This window comes from Hypanus sabinus, chromosome 4 (assembly GCF_030144855.1).
Source record: "Hypanus sabinus isolate sHypSab1 chromosome 4, sHypSab1.hap1, whole genome shotgun sequence".
NCBI classification, from domain to species: Eukaryota; Metazoa; Chordata; class Chondrichthyes; order Myliobatiformes; family Dasyatidae; genus Hypanus; species Hypanus sabinus.
The window spans coordinates 15,995,545-16,018,971 of record NC_082709.1 but is presented as its reverse complement, the minus strand read 5'-3'; the positions used below and the strand labels follow the sequence as shown (position 1 = coordinate 16,018,971).

General features: G+C 40.5%; 1 protein-coding gene across 3 annotated transcripts in view; it reads right to left on the bottom strand.

The window, feature by feature from the left end:
• Nucleotides 1-274: 274 nt before the first annotated feature.
• LOC132392516 (RNA-binding motif, single-stranded-interacting protein 1-like) overlaps nt 275-23,427 on the bottom strand; it is a 206,236-nt gene continuing 183,083 nt past the window's right edge. For 2 of the 3 annotated variants that reach the window (XM_059966468.1, XM_059966470.1), the window contains exons 6-14: nt 20,560-20,639; nt 15,690-15,805; nt 14,053-14,096; nt 13,792-13,885; nt 12,897-12,947; nt 7,545-7,655; nt 6,489-6,569; nt 5,769-5,856; nt 275-2,722 (exon numbers count right to left, since the gene is read on the bottom strand). In XM_059966468.1, the coding sequence (XP_059822451.1) occupies nt 5,776-5,856; nt 6,489-6,569; nt 7,545-7,655; nt 12,897-12,947; nt 13,792-13,885; nt 14,053-14,096; nt 15,690-15,805; nt 20,560-20,639 (658 nt within the window). In that variant the 3' untranslated portion in view covers nt 275-2,722; nt 5,769-5,775. The remainder of the gene's footprint in view (nt 2,723-5,768; nt 5,857-6,488; nt 6,570-7,544; nt 7,656-12,896; nt 12,948-13,791; nt 13,886-14,052; nt 14,097-15,689; nt 15,806-20,559; nt 20,640-23,427) is intronic. The other variant, XM_059966469.1, reaches the window with a different exon arrangement.

The window sequence follows — 23,427 nt, the reverse complement described above, 5'->3', positions numbered from 1 at the left end:
TCCTATAGACGCTGCCTGGCCTGCTGCGTTCCACCAGCACTTTGTGTGTGTCCACTGATATTACTATTGCTTAAGCATCTTGTTGTCGATGTATGTCAAAGTGCTGTAGAGATGAAAGTGATTTTATGTGAAAGTATCACTAGTACTTTAGATATGCATTGTCAGACTTTGCGAGGTAATGTCTTGTTGCATCCAAGTAAGCACTCAGAGTTCAGCTAATAGTTAAAAATAATGATAAGTGAGAAGTAATCAGATTAATCCATCTGCAAGATAATGTATTTTAAATTGGTCTTTTTTATTCAAAGGTTTTCCCAAAAGAAAATGCACAGAAATACTAAGGAACCATCTAATTTACAATTCAGTTATGTTTTCTTGGCTTAAACAACTTATTTTCGGAAACAAAACTACAGAACGAGTCATTTGGAACCGGACAAATAAGTTACCACTGGCAAGTTTGTGGCACGAGAAAAAACTATAAAAAAAATTAATTCTCTTGATCATATAGACATCTCTATGAAAAATTTTCAAACAATCTGTACAAAAGGTCTTCATAAATTAAAATTCTTTATAATTTAATGGTTGTCTATAAGGTGAGGTTTTACGAACTGATTATTTCTTTATGTACAGAGGTTACTTTTTTTTTCCAAATCATATCCAGATAACAAGTATGGCACTTAACTCAGATACCAAAAGCAGCCAATTCCACACAGTTGTAGACCTCTCAGACTTCTGTCTTAAACAATTCATAGCAACCTAGTAATTATCTGTAGCTCTGATTCTGGTAATCTCTCATCTAAGTCCATGGTAATGCTGCAAGTTGTCTAGATTTTGACACAGCAGATAAAATCTAAGGAGTACTGATCAAGTAATACCACAACTATTTTGCTTTTCAAAAGAGTACATGTGTTGAAAATCTAAAAACTAGTTAAAAAATTTCCAAAGCAGCAAATATTTTGAAACTATGAAATGCAGTGATGAGAACTTAATATATTGATATATTACAATAATTCTGAAAAACAATTAAAGATATGAAAATAAAACCTTAACCCCTAACTCCTGAGCTAGAGTGATTTGGTCTATTGAGACTGGCAGGCCTAACACCTACACAAGCACACCAGAAAACTAAACCTTTTGAGGTAGATAACTGATCAGCTGACCAGACAAATGCAAAGTCGCTTGGAAGAGACCCATTTATTCTTAAATATATGTCTTGAATAAGGTGAACCTTTCTTGACATATGTTATGCAACTGAGTCTAACCAGATAAACCTGCAAAAAAAGTTCTCACAGATTTCATAGTTTCAAAATCATACTTATTATATCTAGCACATGTAGTGAAGATGACTATGATGGAAATAAAAATTATATAAAGTGTGGCACTGCTTGGATCAAAACCTTCCTTCACTTTTTTTTTTGTGTCCCTATATTTAAAAAAAAATGTAAATGCTTGTAAAAAGGCACATCAAATCGCAAAAACTGGTCCGGCACAAAATAACATAAAAAGTGTACTGAAGAAATTCTAAGCTGTGAGAACTTTTCTTCTCCATTTGTCTATTTGCTAACTCAAAATTCTTTGGTAATGTTAAAAGTGCCAAGTATTCTTTTTAAAAAATAAACTTAAGAGAGATCTAGCACCCAAAGTTTTACTAATCTCTCAGTTAATTTTCTCATTCAGCTTTTTTTTTTGCTGTAATAATACATCAGTTACCTTACTCCAAACATGTGAGAAATCATAAATCATTTAAGCTTTAGCATCTTTTAAAACTTGCTAAAGGAGAGTATAAAAGCGGTCACGACAAGCTCCTCAATGTATACCCTTCTGTCTACTCTAAGAACACTACATTGAAAGCCAAAGAATTATTTTTATTTTTTTCTATATAGCAGAATTCTCAGTTCATTTTTATTATTGAATCAATTTATAACCCAAACACTTTAAAATTTAATCAAATACAAAAAAAACACGCCCTTCTACCTAACACCTATTTAGCTAAGAAAAAAAATATTAAAATCATCTACAATAAAAAGGTGTGATTCGCAATGAATCAAATTGAAAATCTTAATGCTATAAAAATCTAATTATGCTGATTTACAAGGCATTGTTGAGCAACTTTCTATAACTAAGCAACTATATCTTTAAAAACACTTCAAACATCTAATGAAACAAGACTTAAGGCAGATTGCAGTTCGAAAACAAAGGAAAATCCTAATGACATCATTCTACTTCCAATGAAGCAGACGTTAACAACAAAAAAAGACTCAATAAAAAATATCACTTCACAACACTCACACAGCAAGCGTAGGACATCAGTGGAAGATACCTGGTCATTCGTGATACTTCAGAAATTTCCTAGCTTATAATACAGAAATCATATCAGAAGTTGTTTGTCCATGAAGACCAATCTGACCTGCAACTTGAATAATAAATTTCACTCTGTCGATCAGTGAATATATATGTTAAGGTCTGAGAGAAAAAAATCTTAAAAATAACCTTTCTTTTCTTACCAAAATAAACATATTTCCTTAAGGTTTATTTACCTCTTCATGAAGGCTAGCATTTATATCTGCTTGACAGAACTTATACCAAAATATTTGCTTCAGTTGATTTTATTACAAATATTTATTTCTTAGAATCTGTGCAAAAAAGTTCAGAATTGTTAAGGAACATTAGATTAGAAGCCATGATGGTTTCGGTCCTCGTATGTCCTCTGCCCATCACTGCATATCTGAAACAGAAAAATGTGAAGAAGGTTTTTACCATAAAGGACATTTTTCACATTCAATGTTCATCCATTTTAAGAAACTACGATTTTCTTTCTTAGTCATTTTCTTTTCTTGGCTTTTCTCAGAGAGAGAAAACACAAACTTGCGTGCAGTGAAAGAAGGTGACTAATATCCATAAGGTTTCTCTGAGCTTATGATATATTATTGTTATAAATGTGACTGTAATTGTTGAGTGGCATATAGCAAGGTTTTGCAATTGCCCTTCAGTTAATTGACCAAAATAGCATAATTCCAGGAACAGTATCCGCTCATACTGTGAGATCACATCCGATGTGAGGCTTATAGCCTAGGGTTATAACTCAGAGATGAAAATACAACTATTCAGTTACGACAGACCCTCTCTTTGCATTAATGCCCTCAGAGAGACTCCCACATTAGTGTGTGAACTTGTGCGTCCATGCTTCCATTGACTCTATTCAAATTTAGCCCACATGATAGACTTACAACCAGCAAAAAAAAGCTAGTCCTTTATTCACAAACAAAAGAGAATCTGGAAATCCAAGCAACACACTCAAAATACTGGAGGAATGCAGCAAGCCTTGCAGCATCTGTGGAAAAAGTACAGTCGACATTTTGGGCTGAGAACCTTTGGCAGGACTGAAGAAAAAAAGATGAGGAAGATGGGAGAAGGGAGAGAGAAACACAAGGTGATAGGTGAAACCAGGAGGGGGCGGGATTAAGCAAATAGCTGGGAAGTTGATTGGTGAAAGAGATAAACAGCTGGAGAAGGGGGAGTCTGATAGGTCGGGATAGAAGGCCGTAGAAGAAAGAAAAGGTGGGGGGTAGCACCAGAGGGAGGCAATGGGCAGGCAAGGAGATAAGGTGAAAGAAGGAAAGGAGGATGGGGAATGGTGAAGGAGTAGGCAGGGGCCATTACTTGAAATTTGAGAAATCAATGCCATCCGGTTGGAGGCTACCCAGACAGAATATAAGGTGTTGCTCCTCCAACCTGAGTGTGGCCACTCCGTGACAGTGGAGGAGGCCATGGATTGACTTACTGGAATGGGAATGGGAATGGGAAGTGGAATTAAAATGGGTGGCCACCGGGAGAAGCAGGATCCAGACTGAAGGAAGGAGAGGACATAGCCAGAACAAAAAGGTGAAGTAGAGCAGGAGCTGCTTGGTGGACACAGGCAAACCTTTAGAACAGAGGCAAGGAGGAATTTTTCAGCCAGAGGGTAGTAAATCTGTGGAACGCTCTGCAAGACTGTGGTGGAGGCCAAGTCCGTGTGTATGTTTAAGGCGGAAGTTGATTGGTCAGGGCCTGAGAGGATATGGCGAGAAGCCAGGTGTATTGGGTTGAGTGGGATCCGGGATCAGCCATGTTGGAATGGTGGAGCAGGCTCGATGGGTTGAATGGCCTAACTCTTTGCTCTGTCTGTATTTGTACCCTGTCACTGGCTTGTCCCTGTTCACATTCATGTTACATCCATCATCTATTTGTAAACCTGCTGGCTCATCCTCAGTTCTATCATACTGGTTTCCATCGCCCTGCCATATTAGTTTAAATCACTCCCAGCAGCTCCAGTAAACCTGCCCGCAAGAATATCAGTTCCCTTTGGATTCAAGTACAACCTGTTCCTTTTGTACCGATCCCACCTGCCCCAAAAGAGGTCCCAATTATCCAGAAATCTGAATCCCTACCCCTGCTCTAATATTCAGCCACACATTTAACTGCCACCCCATTCTATTCCTATCCTCACTGTCGTGTGGCACAGGCAGCAATCCCGAGATTACTACTACCCTTGAGGTTCTGCTTCTCAGCTTCCTTCTCAACTCCCTGTATTCCTTGTTCAGGACCGTTTTTCTACCTATTTCTCCCTACATCGTTGGTACCAATATGTACCACAACTTCTGGCTGCACACTCTCTCTACTCAGGATATTCAGAAGCACGGACCCTGGCACCTGGGAGGCAAACTACCATCCACATTTCTTCCTCACGTCCACAGAATCGCCTATCTGACCCCCTGACTGTAGTCATGAGACTGTAATGTCACATTATTTCTGACAATTTTGCTCCTGATGCACCTATTATTAGAATAGGATTTATTTATTGTGTTTGTGAATGAGCACATAAAGAAGACAGAAGTTTTGAACTTTATCAATGACACTCAGGCCTCAGGGGAAAGAATGGGCAAAAGGGAAAAACCTTTATCCTGATTATTGAAATGTACATATAAGCCAGGGAACAGCTTGAAGGGATTTGTACAATTTTGGTTAGGCTGCAGCGGTAATACTGTGAGCAAGTCTAGAATCCACATTATAGGGTGGATGTGATTGCACTGGAGAGGGTAGAGAGGAGATTCACCAGGGTGCTGCTTGGAATGGGCCATTTCACTTAAGAGAGACCGGATAAGTTTGATTTCCTTGGTCTGGAGGAGACTGGAAGTGATTTTAATAGGCTAAATTATCAGGGGCATAGACAGGGAAGATATTAGGAAACTTCAGATAATATTGATGTTAAAAACTCGAAGACTTAGCTTAAGGTAAGGGGGAAGGGGCATAGTGAGGATCTGAAGTAGAATTGTTTTACACAAAGTGTGGCTATGATCAGGAACACACTAATTAATAGGTGACGGGAGTGCGTTCAGTTGTTACATTTAATAAACATCTAGAAGAGCACTTGAAATGGCATTCAAGGACAGGCCCAGTATTGGTGACGGCTGAGTAACGTTATGGGTTCAGCCTGCCAAATCTATTTGTCAATGATTTAGAGTACACAAGTACAGGGCTAGAGCTTTGTAAATGTGTGAAAACAAAATTGGGCTGTTACCTTTTCTAAATCATCCTAGAGAATAGAGATATTTTGAAATGACTTTTATTTTGAAATAATAACTTTGAAATAGATTCTATTTATAATGATCTTGCCTTTAAATTGTGCTGTGATTTATAGATAGCTGGTTGCTGCCATTCTTATCAATCTGACCCAAGGGGATCAATTCATGTATGGGGGAAAAACATTAACACATGCTATAATTGATGGCTACCTGAGGATTACTTGCTTTGCTGATAAGAGTAGGGAGAGTGTTCAGATGATGAATCCACGGAAACTTGCTGCTGCTGACAACTGGGTTCCTGTAGCAATGAAAGAAATTCAGTGATTAATGCTGAAATCAAAGGAAGCAAACTATTGTGAACTCAAATGTTCTCATGGTCACCTGCAGCTTCTCACAAATAAATATCCGTAGGGAGAAGTAATTGATTGCCAATAACTCATGAACTTCATTTCACAGGCATAATCATTTTATTGCATGAGCAGTGATGGCAGAAAGACAAGGCATTCTATATGGACTTGACTTGCACTACCTTACTTTCCCTTTTCTATTTTCTAATTATGATTTATAATTTAAATTTTTATTATATTTACCTTGATTTGTACTTCAGGGAGCGCGAAGCGCAGAATCAAATACCGCTGTGATGATTGTGTACTCTAGTATCAATTGTTTGGTGACAATAAAGTATAAGGTATTAATGTCCCTTTTCCATACATATTGAATATTTCTGATATTGTCATTGATTAAGTCAAAACATACAGTAAGAATACTTTATTAAGCATATGCAATGTAAACATAATTAAAGTAATTGTGTATGTATTTCCACAGAAGAGCTCTTATTATTTCCTTTGTAAAATTCCACTTTGTGCAATTAAAAGTAAAACAACATATCAGGTTATATTTGATGGCTATATAATGTGTACGTTAACTCACCTCGATCGGAAGAGTAGCTGTTGGCACGTGTGTGTACTGGGGAATATACGTTCCTTGAATAGCTGCAGCAGGAGGCATGTACTTAAACAAAAACAAAATATCTATATTAACAGCCTCTGGTGCCCATCATCTTACTGATTCTATTGCCTTGGCCACAGAAGTATACCAATAGTTGTACATCAGACACTAACTTTCACTTTATTATGATACATAAAACAGACAGGGATGCTAAAATAACTTAACACATAAAAATCCCAATATTTGAAAACAGGAAACATTCTTTTGCTTGTAAAACAATCTAAGATCACAGCTCCTAAAATATCTTCACATTTTAAAATAGATACTGTCTACTGGCTTTGTACATTAAAATATTCAATACAACCATAACCCAAGAGCAGTAGATGGTCCACCAATAAGGAAAGATCTTGAAAAGCGTAACTATACCAAATATGAAAGAGAAAAAGGACTAAGATTTCAAGTTAAAGAAGTAATGACTGTATTAGGATTAAAATAATGAGGACATTTACAGGCCAACAGTGGAGTAACAATAAATAACTTACAGTACAGCATTTACAATGGAGACAATAGAATTAGATGAAGGAACTTATCTGTGAGAGGAGTTATTCTTATAAATATTAAATGTTATAAATTCATCTCAAACATCAGCAGAGCATTTTGTACATTGCCTAATTTTTCTCTGTGCGGAAAAGAATATTTAGGGAATGAAAAAGGTGTCAACTTTCCATGCCTCGTGTTACCTATTTGCCAAGACAAACCTGCAGCGTTAAGAATATGAGAGTGAAAGTGCAAGAGATATGGAATAATTGTCAGAGCTTCTGAAGATATGAAAAAGAGAAATGGAAAGGTAGGTGTTGATACTTGCAAGGTCTTGCTGGGTTTACTCATGCTTTGCTTTTTCTCTGTTAATTTCTTAATCTTTTGGCAACCTTACAAATCTCTTCCTCCTTTCATCCAGTACTGTCCTCAGTTTCTAAGGTGAACTTCCATCAAAGATATTAATGACCTGAAATGACACTGCTCTGAAACACCACGTACCGTTCCTGTGTTATTTATTGAAAGATGACTCATTTGCTGTGTAAGTGGGCTCATCATTGATGTAGGCTGCATTGACATAGGATGATCCATGGACGGAGACATTACTGCTCCCTAAATGAACGGAGAAAACTATTTATTGAGGCATAAGGGTTTCCATAAATATAAAAGTATGATAGAAGTGACTAAACAAATACTCAATATATTCTTAAATACTCATGCACGGTATTCTTCGGTTCACTAGCAGAGTTAATGGCTCTGAAATTTCAACTTGAGCACTTAGATGTCGTGGAAAGTCTGTGCAAAGAGTTCATTTTTGGGCCTTGTAATTAGGTATTAAATTTTTATTTGTTCTGCCATCAGTGACTGTTACCTGGAATCAAATACATATAAACAAAAAAGCTTATGTGTCAACAAGGACAGCATCTAGTGATGGCAGTAAATCTAAGACCATAAGATATAGGAGCAGAATCAAGCTATTTGACCCATCGAGTCGGTTCCGCCATTTCATCAAAGCTGATCCTTTTTCCTTTCAGCCCCAATCTCTTGCTCCCCATATCCCTTCATACCCTGAATAATCAAGGATCTATCAACCTCTGCTTTAAATATGCCCAACGATTTGGCCTCCACAGCTGCTGTGGCAAAAAATTCCACATCCACCACTTTCTGGCTAAAGAAAGTCCTCCTCATCTCTATTCAAAATGGACATCCCTCTATTCTGAGGCTGTGTCCTATGGTCTTAGACTCCCCCACTATAGGAAACATCCTCTCCACATTCAGTCTATCAGGGCCTTTCAACATTCAATAGGTTTCAATGAGATCCACCCACTATTATTTAAACAAAGATCAGAAATGAAATGCTTTAGCTGCAAATGAAACAAGTAGAAGGTAAATATTTCCTTTTACTTCTTTCAAGTTCAGATATTTAATGCACAAACTGAATCAAAATTGGTGGATACAAAAGAGTCATGCAAGTATCATGCATTACAAGAGCAGTTAACATCCAATCCACCTGATAAAAAAACTAAATCAACCTATCGAAGACGGTTTTCTGCATTATTATTAACTCATTCAAGGGACGTGGACTTTGAAGGCTGAGGCAGAATTACTAGTTGCCCTTCAGAAGTTGTTGGTGAGCTGGGCTTGTTGAACCACTGGAATCCTTGGGTGTGGGGTACCTAACATACGTACACGGCGCTGGAAGAACTCAGCAGGTCAGGCAGCATCCGTGAGAAAAGAGTAGCCAATGTTTTGGGCCGAGACCCTTCATCAGGAATGGGGGGGGGAAGAGAGGGTCAAAGCCCAGTAATAGAGATAGGGGAGGGGGAAGGGCTAGAGGCGCCAGGTGGAGAATCAATCAGAGAAAGGTTAAAGGGGGGAGGGGATAAGCATGAAAGAATTGTAGAGGTAAAGGAGCAGAAAGTTGAAAGGGGAGAGAGGCAGAGAGGGACCCAGGATAGGGGAAGGGGGAGAGGGAGGGAATTACCAGAAATTGGAGAATTCAATGTTCATACCACCAGGCTGGAGGCTACCGAGACGGTAAATGAGGTGTTGCTCCTCCAACCTGAGTTTGGCCTCATCATGGCAGTAGAGGAGGCCATGTATGGACATATCTAGATGGGAATGAGAGGCAGAGTTGAAGTGGGTGGCAACCGGGAGGTCCTGTCTATTGTGCTCGACGAAGCGATCCCCCAATCTGCATCGGGTCTCGCCTCCTCTACCGCCATGATGAGGCCAAACTCAGGTTGGAGGAGCAACACCTCATCTACCGTCTGGGTAGCCTCCAGCCTGGTGGTATGAACACTGAATTCCCCAATTTCCGGTAATTCCCTCCCCCTCCCCCTCCGCCTATCCCAGGTCCCTCTCTGCCTCTCTCCCCTTTCAACTTTCTGCTCCTTTACCTCTACAGTTCTTTCATGCTTATCCCCTCCCCCCTTTATCCTTCCTCTGATTGGTTCTCCACCTGGCGCCTCTAGCCCTTCCCCCTCCCCTATCTCTATTACTGGGCTTCGGCCCTCTCTTCCCCCCAATTCCTGATGAAGGGTCTCTGCCCGAAACATTGGCTACTCTTTTCTCACAGACGCTGCCTGACCTGCTGAGTTCTTCCAGCGTGGATCCAGCTTTGATCCACAGCATCTGCAGTTGTGTTTTTGTGTTTTGGGTACCTAATGTTGTTAGAGACAGTGTTCCAGGTTTGTGACCAAGCAACAGTGAAGGAATAGCTATACATTTACAAGTCATGAAGTATCGCTTGGAGGGCAGCTTCCAGGTGGAATTATTCCTTGTTGTTTTTATTTTTGTCCTTCAAGCTCAGGGATTCCCAATCTTTTTTATGCTGTGGACCAATACCATTAAGCAAGGGGTCCATGGACTCCAGGCTGGGAATCCCTGTGCCTAGCTGCAAGAGGTTGTGGGTTTGAAAGGTGCTGTTGAAATAGTCTTTTGTATAAGTCTGATTCATTAAGAATTCCTATATTAAACAATACTGGAATTTTTTATTAATCAGTTTATCGAGCTAACAATGTTGAAAGCTCTTTTAATCAATTAATCAAGCTGTTGTATGTTGAAGGGCCTTGATTGAGTGAATGTGGAGAGGACGTTTCCTGTGGTGGGTGAGGCTAAGACCAGAGGACAGGGCCTCAGAATAGAGGGACGTCCATTTAGAATAGAGATGAGGAGGAATTTCTTTAGCCAGAGAGTGGTGAATCTGTAGAATTTGTTGCCACAGGTGGCTGTGGAGGCCAAATCATTGGGTATATTTAAGGCAGAAGTTGACTGATTCCTAATTAGTCAGGGCATGAAGGGATACGGGGAAAAGGCAGGCAATTAGGGCTGAGGGAAATGGATCCCTCTCATGATGAAATAGCAGAGCAGACTCAACAGGCCAAATGGCCTAATTCTGCTCCTATGTCTTATGGTCCTATAGCCTCTTGATCAAACGAGCTTTCAGCACCATAATTTGAATTAGAATGTGCAGATTTAATAGACAGCACCTTCCACGATGAAGGTGGAAGGAGATGTTTATATCACAAGGTCAAGTCAAGGGAGAACTACACTGTGTAAACAACCTTTATGTTCTCAGCTTTCAGCTGCTAACAATAATTAGATTGCACTGATGACAAGCCAGTGGCTGTGAAGAGGAACATCGACGGTTGCAACTTGAGCATATTCAGTGTTTTCTTCCTTTATTGAGATGCAGCATGGAACAGACCCTTCCAGCCCTTCAAACCGCGCCACCCAAAAACCCCCTGATTTAATATTGGCCTACTCATAGGACAACTTACAACACCAATTAACTTATAAGTCTTTGGACTGTGGGAGGAAACCGGAGCACCCGGAAGAAACCCGTGTGGTCATGGGGAGAACGTACAAACTCCTAATGGGCAGCGGCGGGAATCAAACCCGGGTCGCTGGTATCGTGAAGCATTATACTAGCCACTACACTACCATGCCACCCCTGTGCTACCACATTATAGTGTGGAGTACACAACGAGCTAGAGCAGAAATACCAGTGAATATAATCTCCCGCTCCATCCCTCAACAAAATGCTTGACACCGTTTTTAAGAGTTGCAAGCAGTTCATTTCTGGTCTTTCAGCCTGATGGTGCCATTGGTCAATACTAGCTCAGCCTCTTGATTTCAAGAGTCACAGACCATCACTAAAATGGTAAGGGAAACCAAGTGTTCTTCCTCTATTTTAGTTCATGTTAATGATTTAATCAGTTTAAAGCATGTTCAAATTACTTTATCTAAATGAATTATTTAAACATAAGAACATATGACGTAGGAGCAGAATTAGGCCATTCAGCCCATCGAGCCTACTCCACGATCCCTTCATGGCTGATCCCAGATTCGCACTCAACCCCATACACCCACCTTCTCGCCATATCCTTTGATGCCCCGACCGATCTGGAAACTATCAATTTTTGCTTTAAATATACACAGACGGTATAGGCCTCCATAGCTGTCTGTGGCAGACCATTCACAGGTTCACTGCTCTCTGGCTAAAAAAGTCCCTCATTACCTCTGTTGTAAAGAGTTGCCCCTCAATTTTGAGGCTGTGCCCTCTAGTTCTGGACACCCCCACCATAGAAAACATCCTCCCCATGTCCAACTTACCCAGTCCTTTCAACATTTGGTAGGATCTAATGAGAGCCCCTCGCAATTTTCTCAATTCCAGTGAGTTCAGGCCCAAAGCTGCCAAACGCTCCTCATATGTTAACCCCTTCATTCCCAGAATCATCCTCGTGAGCCTCCTCTGGACTCGTCAGAGACATTGAGAGACCGGCAGAAAAGGCCTCTTTGAAACCCTGTGGTTGGGGCCCTAGTTTGCACAGTGCTCAAAGTCTGTGATGTTTGCTTGTCATGCCTGATGATGACACGAAACCTGTGCGGGCGGGTTTTTAAGGTGGAAAGTCTCCACTCCCTTGACCTCAGAAATCTGGATCCAGTGCTACGAACAAGCATCACAAACTGGGATCTCCCTTGGCTGCAGTGGAAGACCATGATGTCTTCTGTGCCTTGTCATGCCCTTCGCTCTCCATGGAGCATGGCAGAACCACCATCCTGGCCATTGGATCTCACTCTAGATCTCATCTGCCCCGTTTACCAGAGCAGATTTTGCACACTAGGACAGGCAAGTCCCAACCTCACCGGGGGAATGAGGCCGCCAGCTACCCTCACCTGGTCTACCCCGCTTGTCGAAGTGGTGTACCAGGGTGTGGCTGCTGTAGCATGCAAAAAGCTACTTGGAGCCACAAGCAAGAGCAGAGTGTCTGGTGGGGACCAAAGGTGAGTGAGCTGCCCCGTATGGGCATGGCATGCCCCTTCACCAGAGGAGCTACCCCTTGACGGACACCCCATACCTTTACAACGTCTAGTCACTATTCATAGGATGTCTCAACGTACAGTCATGAGGCTTGAAGGATGCCAACCAGTTGTATAAGGACAAGTGCAATTGTGGTAATCTCATGGGAGGTAGATGGGAAGTACAGGTTGTTCTGCACCATTTGGCCCAAGGTATAATTTATCTAAAACAGCTTGTGATAGCAAACATGAATCGCGCCCATCAGTCATACAAAGTCACCACAATATGATCCCATCGATCAATGGGAAGGTGGAGTTCTCCAACCATAAGCAAGGGCCAAGAACTCCAAGTAGATATTGTTGACATGAAGAAGCCTCTCCCCTTCCCATCAGGGCAGACCAGCAAAGCAGAACGGCAACTTTCCTGTGTTTAGAAATTGTTTCTACACAAAAACTTGTTCTTGCACAAGTACATTAGAAATGACATATCAGCCTAATTAGAATATTCTTCATTGTAAGATAAAAGTGAAACTCTGAGACCAAACTTACAGCATGCTGCATTAGATAAGGTTGATGAGGCATCCAAGATGTATTCTGCACCTGCAATGAAACGTGGAGAGATTGAAGTACATTATGGCAAAAGGCAAACACAGTGTTCAATCCTTGATAGGACTGTCATGGGAACACATCATTAATGGGGTGTCGGGACACATAGATACAAAGCACATGCTTGATTGGGATTTGGGGAGCAAATTGCATTACTTTTATTGCGACTTGTATTCATGCTACAGACATCATGTCCTGATCTGCATGGCTCACAACGTATTGGAATATCAATGAACCATTTTTTTAAAAAATGAAATACAAGTGTAAAGTAGCCCCTCAAAGACCCGGTGAGCTATATTGGCTGGAGTCAGAACTTTATACTTTGCTTCTTGGTAGGGTCACCCATGCCAAAAAGGTAAAAGGGTCGAGGCCAGACTAAGAGCAGTCCACCGGTCCTCCAGGTTTGGGGGATCTGCTCAGGACTAACAACCCTGACCGGTAAAACAAAATTGTTACAGAAACAGCAATGAAGAATCCTTCTACATCCGAGTGTGACGGTATTCCCGAGTCTGCACCTGGGAAGTGCATGACTGACAGTGGTGAAAGCCGAGAGGAAGCTACTGACACGATGAAGGAAGCCATGAACACCATCAGAAATGGAGGGACTTCATCACTGCCCTAAATGGCAGTAGCGTAATGGGCAGTTAAGTAAGTTGCCCCTCAAGTAAAACTATTTGCATTCATATTTCTGATCTGAAATAGCTGAAGGAAAACAACACAAAGATATCTAGTTGAAGTTCAAGCAGATTTTAATCTTTCCAACCCTTACTGAAGTCTCACACATTCATAATCACAGTTTGCTTTAAAAAAAAATGATTTTAAAAGTCTGAAAACCAACCTGATATGTTGAAACAGGAGATGCAATATATGGTGCAAGAGATGTCTGTGCAATCATTCTGTTTGCTGCAATACTATACGGTGCAGAATAAAATCTGAAAAGAGACAGACTGCCAAGATCAGCTGCACCAGGCAACATGGAGCAAAACGCAAACGAATAATAGAACTTGCGCAAAACAAATTGTATACCCATCAAAAACTTATTAATATATTGTTTGAAAGGAGCATTTACTACATACAGAAAAGCGATTTTGATACTTACCCATTTTGCATGGCAGCAGGATCATACGCAAGAGTCATGCCCGCCTGAAAAATTTAATTGGTCTCACCTTAAATAATATTTTTAACGTGCCTGTAATAATCTGATATGACAAAAGTTAGCTTTTTCTAGTGCTTTAAGGCAACTACTGTCAATTTCATTATCACATTCAAACACTAAACAAAGCAACACACACACAAAATGCTGCAGAAACTCAGCAGGTCAGGCAGCACCTATGGAAATGAATCGACTGTCGATGTTTCGGGTTGAGGCCCTTTTTCAGGAATGGAAAGGAAAGGGGAAGACGCCTGAATAAAGAGATGGGAGAGGGGAAGGAGGCTAGCTAGAAGGTGATAGGTGAAGCCAGGTGGGTAGAAAGGTCAAGGGCGGACGAGGGACAAATCTGATAGGAAAGTAGAGTAGACCATAGGAGAAAGGGAAGGGCGAGGGGTGGACCCGTGGAGAAGTGCGAGATAGGTGAGAAGATGTAAGAGGTCTGAGTGGGGAATAGAATAAGAGGGGAGTGGGAGGGCGATTTATTTTACCAGATGGAGAAATGGTGTCAGGTTGGAGGCTACCCAGACAGAACGCACGATGTTTCTCCTGCACCCCGAGGGTGGCCTCATTTTGGCACAAGAGGCAACCATGGAGCAACATATCAGAATGGGAATTGGAATTAAAGGGAATTAGTTAGTAACTAAGTTAGTTAGTAAACAAATTAGTTAAGTAGCTAAGCCTACATTTATAAAATGATTATTCCTATAAATCGGATAAAAATAATTCTTGTATATTATTTCAATTCATCTGATTCATGTCAGTACATTTTTCTGTTGTGGATAAGAAAAATATTGTTCCATTACTTAGCTACTGACTTTAAAAGTAGGAACTGTTGACTATTATCCTTAAGTTGATAAGCTTGTGAAGCAAGTAAAAAATGTTTAAGTTCAAAATACATTTATTATCAAAGCAGGCATACCATACACAGCGTTGAGGTTCATTTTATTGCAGGCGGCCAGAAAACAAACAGTAAAACTCACAAAAAAAAACCCACACCATAGAGACAGTCAAGCATCCAGTGTGCAAGAAAAAAGAAACAGTGCAAACAGTAAAAAGTGTAAACAAATAGTACACAGAACATGAACCGCAGAGTCCCAGAAAGTGAATCCGCAGCCATGGAGCCAGCTCAGGGCTGCAGCTGCTCCAGGAACCCGCTGGCTACAAGCCACAGCAGTGGCATCCGTTCAGAGCTGAGAAGGAATTGTGAGCTCAACACCAGCTCGTCCTCTGCCCGCAGCCTCAACACGTTTCTAATCCAATGGCACTTAAATCGGCTATATATCAGTTAATTTTTTCCCTCTCAGTTCTGATGAATGGTTTTAGATCTGAAATGATAATTGTTTCTCTTTCCACAGGTACTGTCTGATTTGCTAAGTTTATCCAGCATGTTCTATTTTTATTGGAAATGTCAGTGTTGGTTGAAACATGACTCCAGAAAGTATTTTTCCTAAGCAGTGGGTTTTACTTTTTAACTGATATCTTCTGTGAATTATGTACACACGTGTAAAACAATCTCTAATTTATGAATACTTGATGACAACATTAATTTCACAAGCTTACTTCAAGTTCATGGAAGGACTTACAAGTCTCACCTCTCCCTCTCGGTGCCACGCTCGGCCATTCTGCACGTACTTGTTTTGACTTTGCCGCTTTTTCTGACCGCCGTCTGCAAACTTGCATAGTAATGGTTCTATGGGAGCTGTGAGGAGATAGAAATCTACTTTAAGAAATTATTTTTATGTGTGTACATGATACATTTTAAAAATAGCACAGGAGTACTGATTGCATTTCTAATGTCATATTTCAAATGTGACACCGAATGGTTGGCCGTTTTAGTTCCCAAGATGGCATGCGAACTGCTCAACCTCATGGTACACAAATCTCACTTCGTTACTAATGCACAAGAACTATTTTCAGCTTGACTCCAGGCTGCCAGGTGCTCAGTTCTAGTGAGCTGATTAGACTAAAGAAAGCAAATGCAATGATCCCTTCTAAAGGAGGGTTTAAAAGTAATAAATATATCTCTGTTCCCTGCCTCAGAAAAAATTTTGCAAGTTGGTTGACATCAAATCAATCAAAATGCCAGCGCATGAAAATGTGAAAGTTCCAAATATGATTACAAACTAAATTGGCACAATGCTAAAAAAATGTGAGATTTTATTGTTGTTATAGAATAATAATCCATTCTTCCTTCCACCGCAAATTCAAAACAATTGAAACTATTTTGATCTTTGGCCTAGAAGGAACCAAATATAATTCTTCATCACCTTGACAGCCACTGTGAGCCGGCATTTTTGACTGTGGTGGGAAAAAGGAGGAATGGAGACATCCGCAGATTGCTGCTGATTGTGCTTTTAGAAAGGGATATTTCAGCCTGAACACCCTAAGTAAAACTGACCTTTAATCCGAACCCTGTCACCCTGTCTCCTCCTCCCACCTCTAGCAGCTTATCTCCTTTGTGTGTTCTCTGCTCTTTCTCCCAGTTATGTTTTATTGTACTACATCCAATCTTGCAAAACAAATGGTTCTTGTAGGATCCCAAGATCAGGACAAAGTCCTTCAGCATTTGTTCCATCATACCATGTCAAGTTCTGTAACATCTATTTACTTAACACTTGCATCTACTCAAACAAAGGCACTCTTGGTGATTTTATGTAGCTGCCAGTGAACAAGGATTTGTCATGGTTTGATTTCCACCACAAAGACAGGCAATATTGAAAAGTTTGACTAGACAGAAGCCCTGCCTCATCTGGTAATGATTAAGAAAGGCAGATTGTGTCAGTAAGTCCTGAAGAAGCGTCTCAAAACGTCGACCGTTTACTCTTTTCCATTGTTGCTGCCTGACCTGCTGAGTTCCTCCGACATTGGGAGTGTGATGCTTTGGATTTCCGGCATCTGCAGACTTTGTGTTTGTGTCAATAATCCTTTCTTTATATATTTATAACAGCCTTGTGTCACACCCTATCACATGCTGCATTAAGACGATGTGGTGGAGTGGGACAACAGTGGTTGCTGCAGGGTAGGTAGAAACAGATAAGGAGGTGGAGCCAACTGAGGTTGGAAGGGCGGAGATAGAGACAAAGGCTGGAATGTGATAAATAAAGATACAAGTGCTGCAGATACAATCTGACAAGACTCCATCTATCCATTCCCCCCTCCTTATTTGTCTTTACCTTTCACCCAGCAGGCACTGTCTCCCAACTTTCTTCCTCCACCTCTTCCGCCTGGATCTATTTCCCTTTCACCCCTCACCTCAGCTGGTTCTGCCCATCACCTACCAGCCTCTGCCTCACCACTCTATCGCACATCTTTATTGTGGCAAGCTCCTTTCCACACTCGCAGCCTTCCTCGGGATTTGGACCCAAAATAATCATTCTGGCAGGGAAATGTTCGGACATGTTCCTAAATGGTGAGAGGCTGAAGGATGTTGATTCGCAGAAGGGGCAGGAGCCCCCTGGGCAAGAATCACTGAAATTTAACACGCAAGTTCATTGGTTAGGTGCTGTGCCGTACGACGTGGGCCATCGTGGTCTTCTTTTAATCACCTTATGAATTTAAAAAAAATACTAGTAAGGCCGCAAGTTAGACTGAGTGCTTACTTTTTTAAGTCAACTATTTCCTCCAGTGTGCCAGCACAGCCTTGGGGTGCCTGAGGTACTTGAAGACCAAGACCCAAAGCCTGAGCAGCAAACATTTCCGTCCCTCTTTATACGTTCGGGATGTGGACAAATTATAATAATACTTATAGTGATAGACTACCAATGCTATTTTGCAAAACCATCCAAGGTTATCAAGTGTTGTTTGCTTTTTCCAAGCAACATTTTCAGCATTAAAACTTTGATCATGTTCAACCAACTTATGGGAAGGATGTACCATCAGACAACAGACTCCTGAGACAAACCATTATCTCTGAGCTTTGTCATACTGATGTTTATGTTCTCTCCACCCTCCTGGATTTTTTTATAGGGCGCATATCAAAGTTGTACAGTATACAAATATTTTAAAAATTAGCAGCCAGAGATAGAAAAAAGAGAAGAGGAAAGCCATTACTGTGGAGACTGAGAATCAGAATCAGAAGCAGGTTTAGTATCACTGGCATACGTCATGAAATTTGTTAACTTGGCGGCAGCAGTACAATACATGCTAATAGAAGAAAAAAATATGAATTACAGTAAGCATGTATATTAAATAGTTAAATTAAACTAGTGCAAAAATGGGAAAAAAAGTAGTGAGGTAGTGCTCATGGGTTCAGTGTCCATTCAGAAACGGATGGCAGAGGGGAAGAAGCTGTTCCTGAATTGTATGCCTACAGGTTTCTGTCCCTCCTCCCTGATGGTAACAATGAGAACCGACCATGTCCTGGGTGATGGGGGTCCTCAACGATGGATGCTGCCTTTCTGAGGCTCCTTGAAGATGTCCTGGATACTACGGAGGCTAGTGCCCATGCTGGAGCTGACTAACTTTACAACTCTCTGCAGCTTACTTTGATTCTGTGTAGTAGTTTCCCGCCACCCCCTCCCCCCACCCCATATCAGACAGTGATGCAGCCAGTTAGAATGCTCTGCAAGGTACATCTTGAGTGTGTTTAGAGACATACCAAATCTCCTCAAACTCAGCTTTCTAACCTGCTTTCAGCATTTTCAGGCAAAAGAAGAGCCCAGTAGCATAAGCCACTCTATTCCACGGTCAATGAATACAACCTACAGGAGCCACGGATCTATTTTCTGAAGAAAGGTTTTGACCTGAAACGTTGACTGTTCTTTCCCATCCATAGATGCTGCCTGACCTGCTGAGCTCCTCCAGCACATTGTGCACATTGCTCTAGATTTTCAGCATCTGATTTACATTTTGTATCTACTTTCTGCCTGTCTGTATTGTATATTGTGTTGCGCGTTTTTGTTATGCCGTTCGGTCATTTGTCACGTGGGGTTGGTCGTAGTAGAAGCAAACGAGTATTGTCACGTATTCATGCTTTGTCCTTGTTAGTTTAGTTCAGTTAGAGAGGGGGTGAGCCAGGGAATTAATATTTTTTGTTGATCGTTTATTTTGTTTTCTTTGCTTACTTCGCTTACATTACTAACTTCGGTTACTTTACTAATTCTGCTAGTTTTGCTAATATCACTGACTATGTTAGATCCTACGTCTTTGCTGGTTTCATAATAAAGGACTGAACATACTTTTTTCAACTTGGATCTCAATTATTTGGATGTGTGTCACACGATGTAAATTCCTCTCTGTGGGTTTGATTAGTTTTTCAAGTAACCGCTACACAACTTCCGATTTTATAGCAGTTCCATTTTCCGTAAACCCTTTTGTGCTTGGTCATTATATACAATTGGTTCTCCACTCTGTCTGCCTTACACAATTGAAGCTACTCTTATGAAGTAACTTTTGTGATACAGAGACAGATTTTCATTGTGATGTAACATTTTTTGATGGTGCACTTCACAGCAAATACTTGCAACTTAGTGAGTCATTTAGAATTGTGAAATTGATTTTATCACCAGTTTAGTTGATTATGTGAACTTACACGACAGGAAGGAGTTAATTATTTACAACAGGAGTGAAGAAACAAGAAATTCATATTTCTACAATGTACTCAACAAAATTTTCAAATTCAAGATACTCAGAAAAGTAACTTTCCCATACACTAAATTGGCTGTTGAAGCAAAAAAAAATTAATTGAATGGTGCCAAATAACCAATCTTTTTCAGTTCAGGTTCAAAGTCATCGACCTATCAAGTCAAGTCATTGATCTGTCAAGTCAGGTCAGGTTTATTGTCATTTAACTACAAATATGTATATCGACAAATGAGATGACGTTTCTTTGGACCAAGGTGTAAAGCACATAACACACATAGAACACACAATAACTTAGACACAAGAACTAAATCTACAAATGAATTACACAAAGATAAACAAAGTAAAGTGCACAAATTAAATATGGTAGGATACAGTGCAAATTACCTGGTGACCTATAATGTTGTCAGATTTTCTTCTCTACTGATGCTGCTGTATCTGGAAATCTGCTGAGATTTTCAGTATTTTCTGTCATTGTTTGAATGACCTTGTTTAAAGGCAGAATTATTTTCTACTTTAAGCTAGTCCAATTTTAAATACATGAATGTGGTCCAACAAGATGAAGCTCTTCCTCTACACATACTTAAAATAAACACCAATACCTATTTGCTGTACAATTACGAATATCCATTGTGGAAAGGTTCATGATTATTTTTGTCTGTATAGTCAATTGGCCTTTGCGACTAATTTTCATTGTTCAGCAGGAGCAATAACATATCTCTAAATAAATAGATTGTGACGTAACTAAATATTTGAAACATAATAAACTCACAGTGCATTATGTTTTCTCAGAAGCAATCATATTTATTTTTCAAGTCATTTGTTCTAAGAATTCACAGCTACATTAGTTTAGCGGAGGCCATCAAAACTCACCAGGGACACCAGGGATAGTCTTAATAAATTTTCCATTAAAATGGGCTATAACTGCTTCACACTTCTCTGTTGATTCCATCCTGGTAAAGGAAGAAAAAATAATGCCATTAAATTCAAATACAGATGCAAATCTATCTAAAAATTAATTGACTGCCATGTTTCAGTCCGAAAATAAATGAGAGAATTTTACTTTTTTTTCTTTTAATTATATCTACACATTTTAAAAACTCAATGAGACAGTCTGGAAAGAAACAGGTTTTCAGAGTAGAAAGGTTATAATATTAGGCAGGAAGAAGAGGGTGATACAATAGACAATAGGTGCAGAAGTAGACCATTCGGCCCTTCGAGCCTGCACTGCCAGTGCACAGAGTTTTTGAAAAATGTAAATTTTTACTTCTTGGACATTAACAGAGAGACACAAACAATCCATACTCATCTCTGAAATACCCGAAGTCCTCAATACCCGAAGCCTGGACTGACACCTTGCCCTATTGTCCTGTTTATTATTTATTGTAATGCCTGCACTGTTTTTGTGCACTTTATGTAGTCCAGTGTAGGTCTGTAGTCTAGTGTAGCTTTCTCTGTGTTTTTTTATTACGTAGCTCAGTCTAGTTTTTGTACTGTGTCATGTAAACCGTGGTCCTGAAAAACGTTGTCTCATTTTTACTATGTACTGTACCAGCAGCTATGGCTGAAATGACAATAAAAGTGACCTGACTTGAAATGATATTACTTGGTGTGATGTTACCAACTATTTAAAAGGGGGGAGGGGGGAATCAGATAATAAACAGTGCAAGATATTTTGAGATAAATTGGAGGGAGCGGAAAGGAATGTTGCAGTAGATAAGAAGCATGCAGCAGAACATAAAAAAATAGTTGAGGACAAAATAAAATACTTATGTGAAGTAAAAGTATTCTGCCTTCTAATCTGTTGTGTAATCTTGGGAATCATATACCATCTTATTCTGTTAATATTGCAGAGCATTAAAAAGATCTTACGTTTTCTAATCAAAATACATGTGTGAGACCACTGGAATAAGCTATTGATTTGTTACCATATGTACTGATCAGAAATAAAGAAGGTACAATCAGTTCCTTTCATGACTTCGAAGTTCCAGCAAGATGGTGCCAGTGACCAACGGTGACACCTTGCAGCCAAAAATACCAGTGGTTACGCTTCTTCTAATATAATTCTTTGTCTTCTTCTGAACTACGATAGATTGCAACTTGTAATTCCCCTTGTAAGAATGTATTTTTGGGCTGACTGAATGATATGGCACTTCTGGGGGATTCAGTGTGGATGAGGTTAGACAATAGACAATAGACAGTAGGTGCAGGAGTAGGCCATTCGGCCCTTCTAGCCAGCACCGCCATTCGTGATCATGGCTGATCATACACAATCAGTACCCCGTTCCTGCCCCCTCCCCATACCCCTTGACCCCACTATCTATAAGAGCTCTATCTAACTCTCTCTTGAATGCATCCAGAGACTTGGCCTCCACTGCCTTCTGGGGCAGAGCATTCCACATATCCACCACTCTCTGGGTGAAGAAGTTTTTCCGCATCTCTGTTCTAAATGGCCTACCCCTTATTCTTAAACTGTGGCCTCTAGTTCTGGACTGACCCATCAGCGGGAACATGCTTCCTGCCTCCAGTGTGTCCAATCCCTTAATATAAATGTTTCAATCAGATCTCCTCTCATCCTTCTAATTTCCAGCGTATACAAGCCCAGTCGCTCCAATCTTTCAACATATGACAGTCCCGCCATTCCGGGAATTAACCCTGTGAACCTACGCTGCACTCCCTCAATAGCAAGAATGCCCTTCCTCAAATTTGGAGACCAAAACTGCACACAATACTCCAGATTCTGTGTTGATTCCTAATGGTGGAACATGACCCCACATTTGGCTCCATTGCTTTGCACCGATTAAAGCGTTGAGCAAGATTGAAATCATCGAGGACGAGGGGGAAAACGAGCAGGAGTTCAGCGCTTCCTGTCCGCATTTGACCGGTCTCTCTTGCCGCTGCTGATGTACGGAAGGTGGGGAGTCTTGGGTCCTGTGCCGCCGGGTTTGAGGGCGGTAACCATCGGTCCTTGAAACGGGATTGCCTCTGACGAACGCTCTGAGCTCACTTTGGGGACTGCAGTTCATGTTCCTGGTGTTTTCTCTTGGCATTTTTTTTACTATTTGTGCAATGTGATCGGGGCACTTCACTGCTGGACTAACTCTGCAGATGGGCGCCTTCAGCACAGCTCCGAGGATTCACTTTTGGGGACAGACGCCGTGGTTAATGTTATTTATTTAGTTTTTTATTGCTTGCATGATTTGTCAATTTTTTTTCACACATCAGGTGTTTGATGGTGTTGTTGTGTGCGGATTTTCTTTAAACGGGTCCACGTATGGCGGTCTCTCGCTCTCCTCTCCCAAGGGAAGGTCCTGGCGTTTGAATGATCTCTCCCTCCCTCGATGCTGTCAGTGGATGGTGCCGGAGCAAGGTTTAATCACCATGGATTGTAGATATGGACTCTAATTCACGTTTATGATGTGTTTTAGTTTCTAGTCTAGATTTGGTTGCTCTTTTTCATTACTATTTTCGGATGATTTCTGAATCAGGATGGCCTGCAGATAATGAACGCTGAGCTGAACTGTACTGCAATATGCCTTTTATATTTTATGTTCTGTGTTTTCGCTCGATTTTTGTTGTCATTTGACCATGGGGGAGGAAGGGAGGGTTTAATGTTTGATGTTTTTTTAATGGCTTTGCTTTGTGACTGTGTGGAAGACGAATTTAAGGGCTACATACATACTTTGATTATAAATGTACTTTGAATCTTTGTGTTTCTTTGTTTTGGAGCTGTCTGCACTA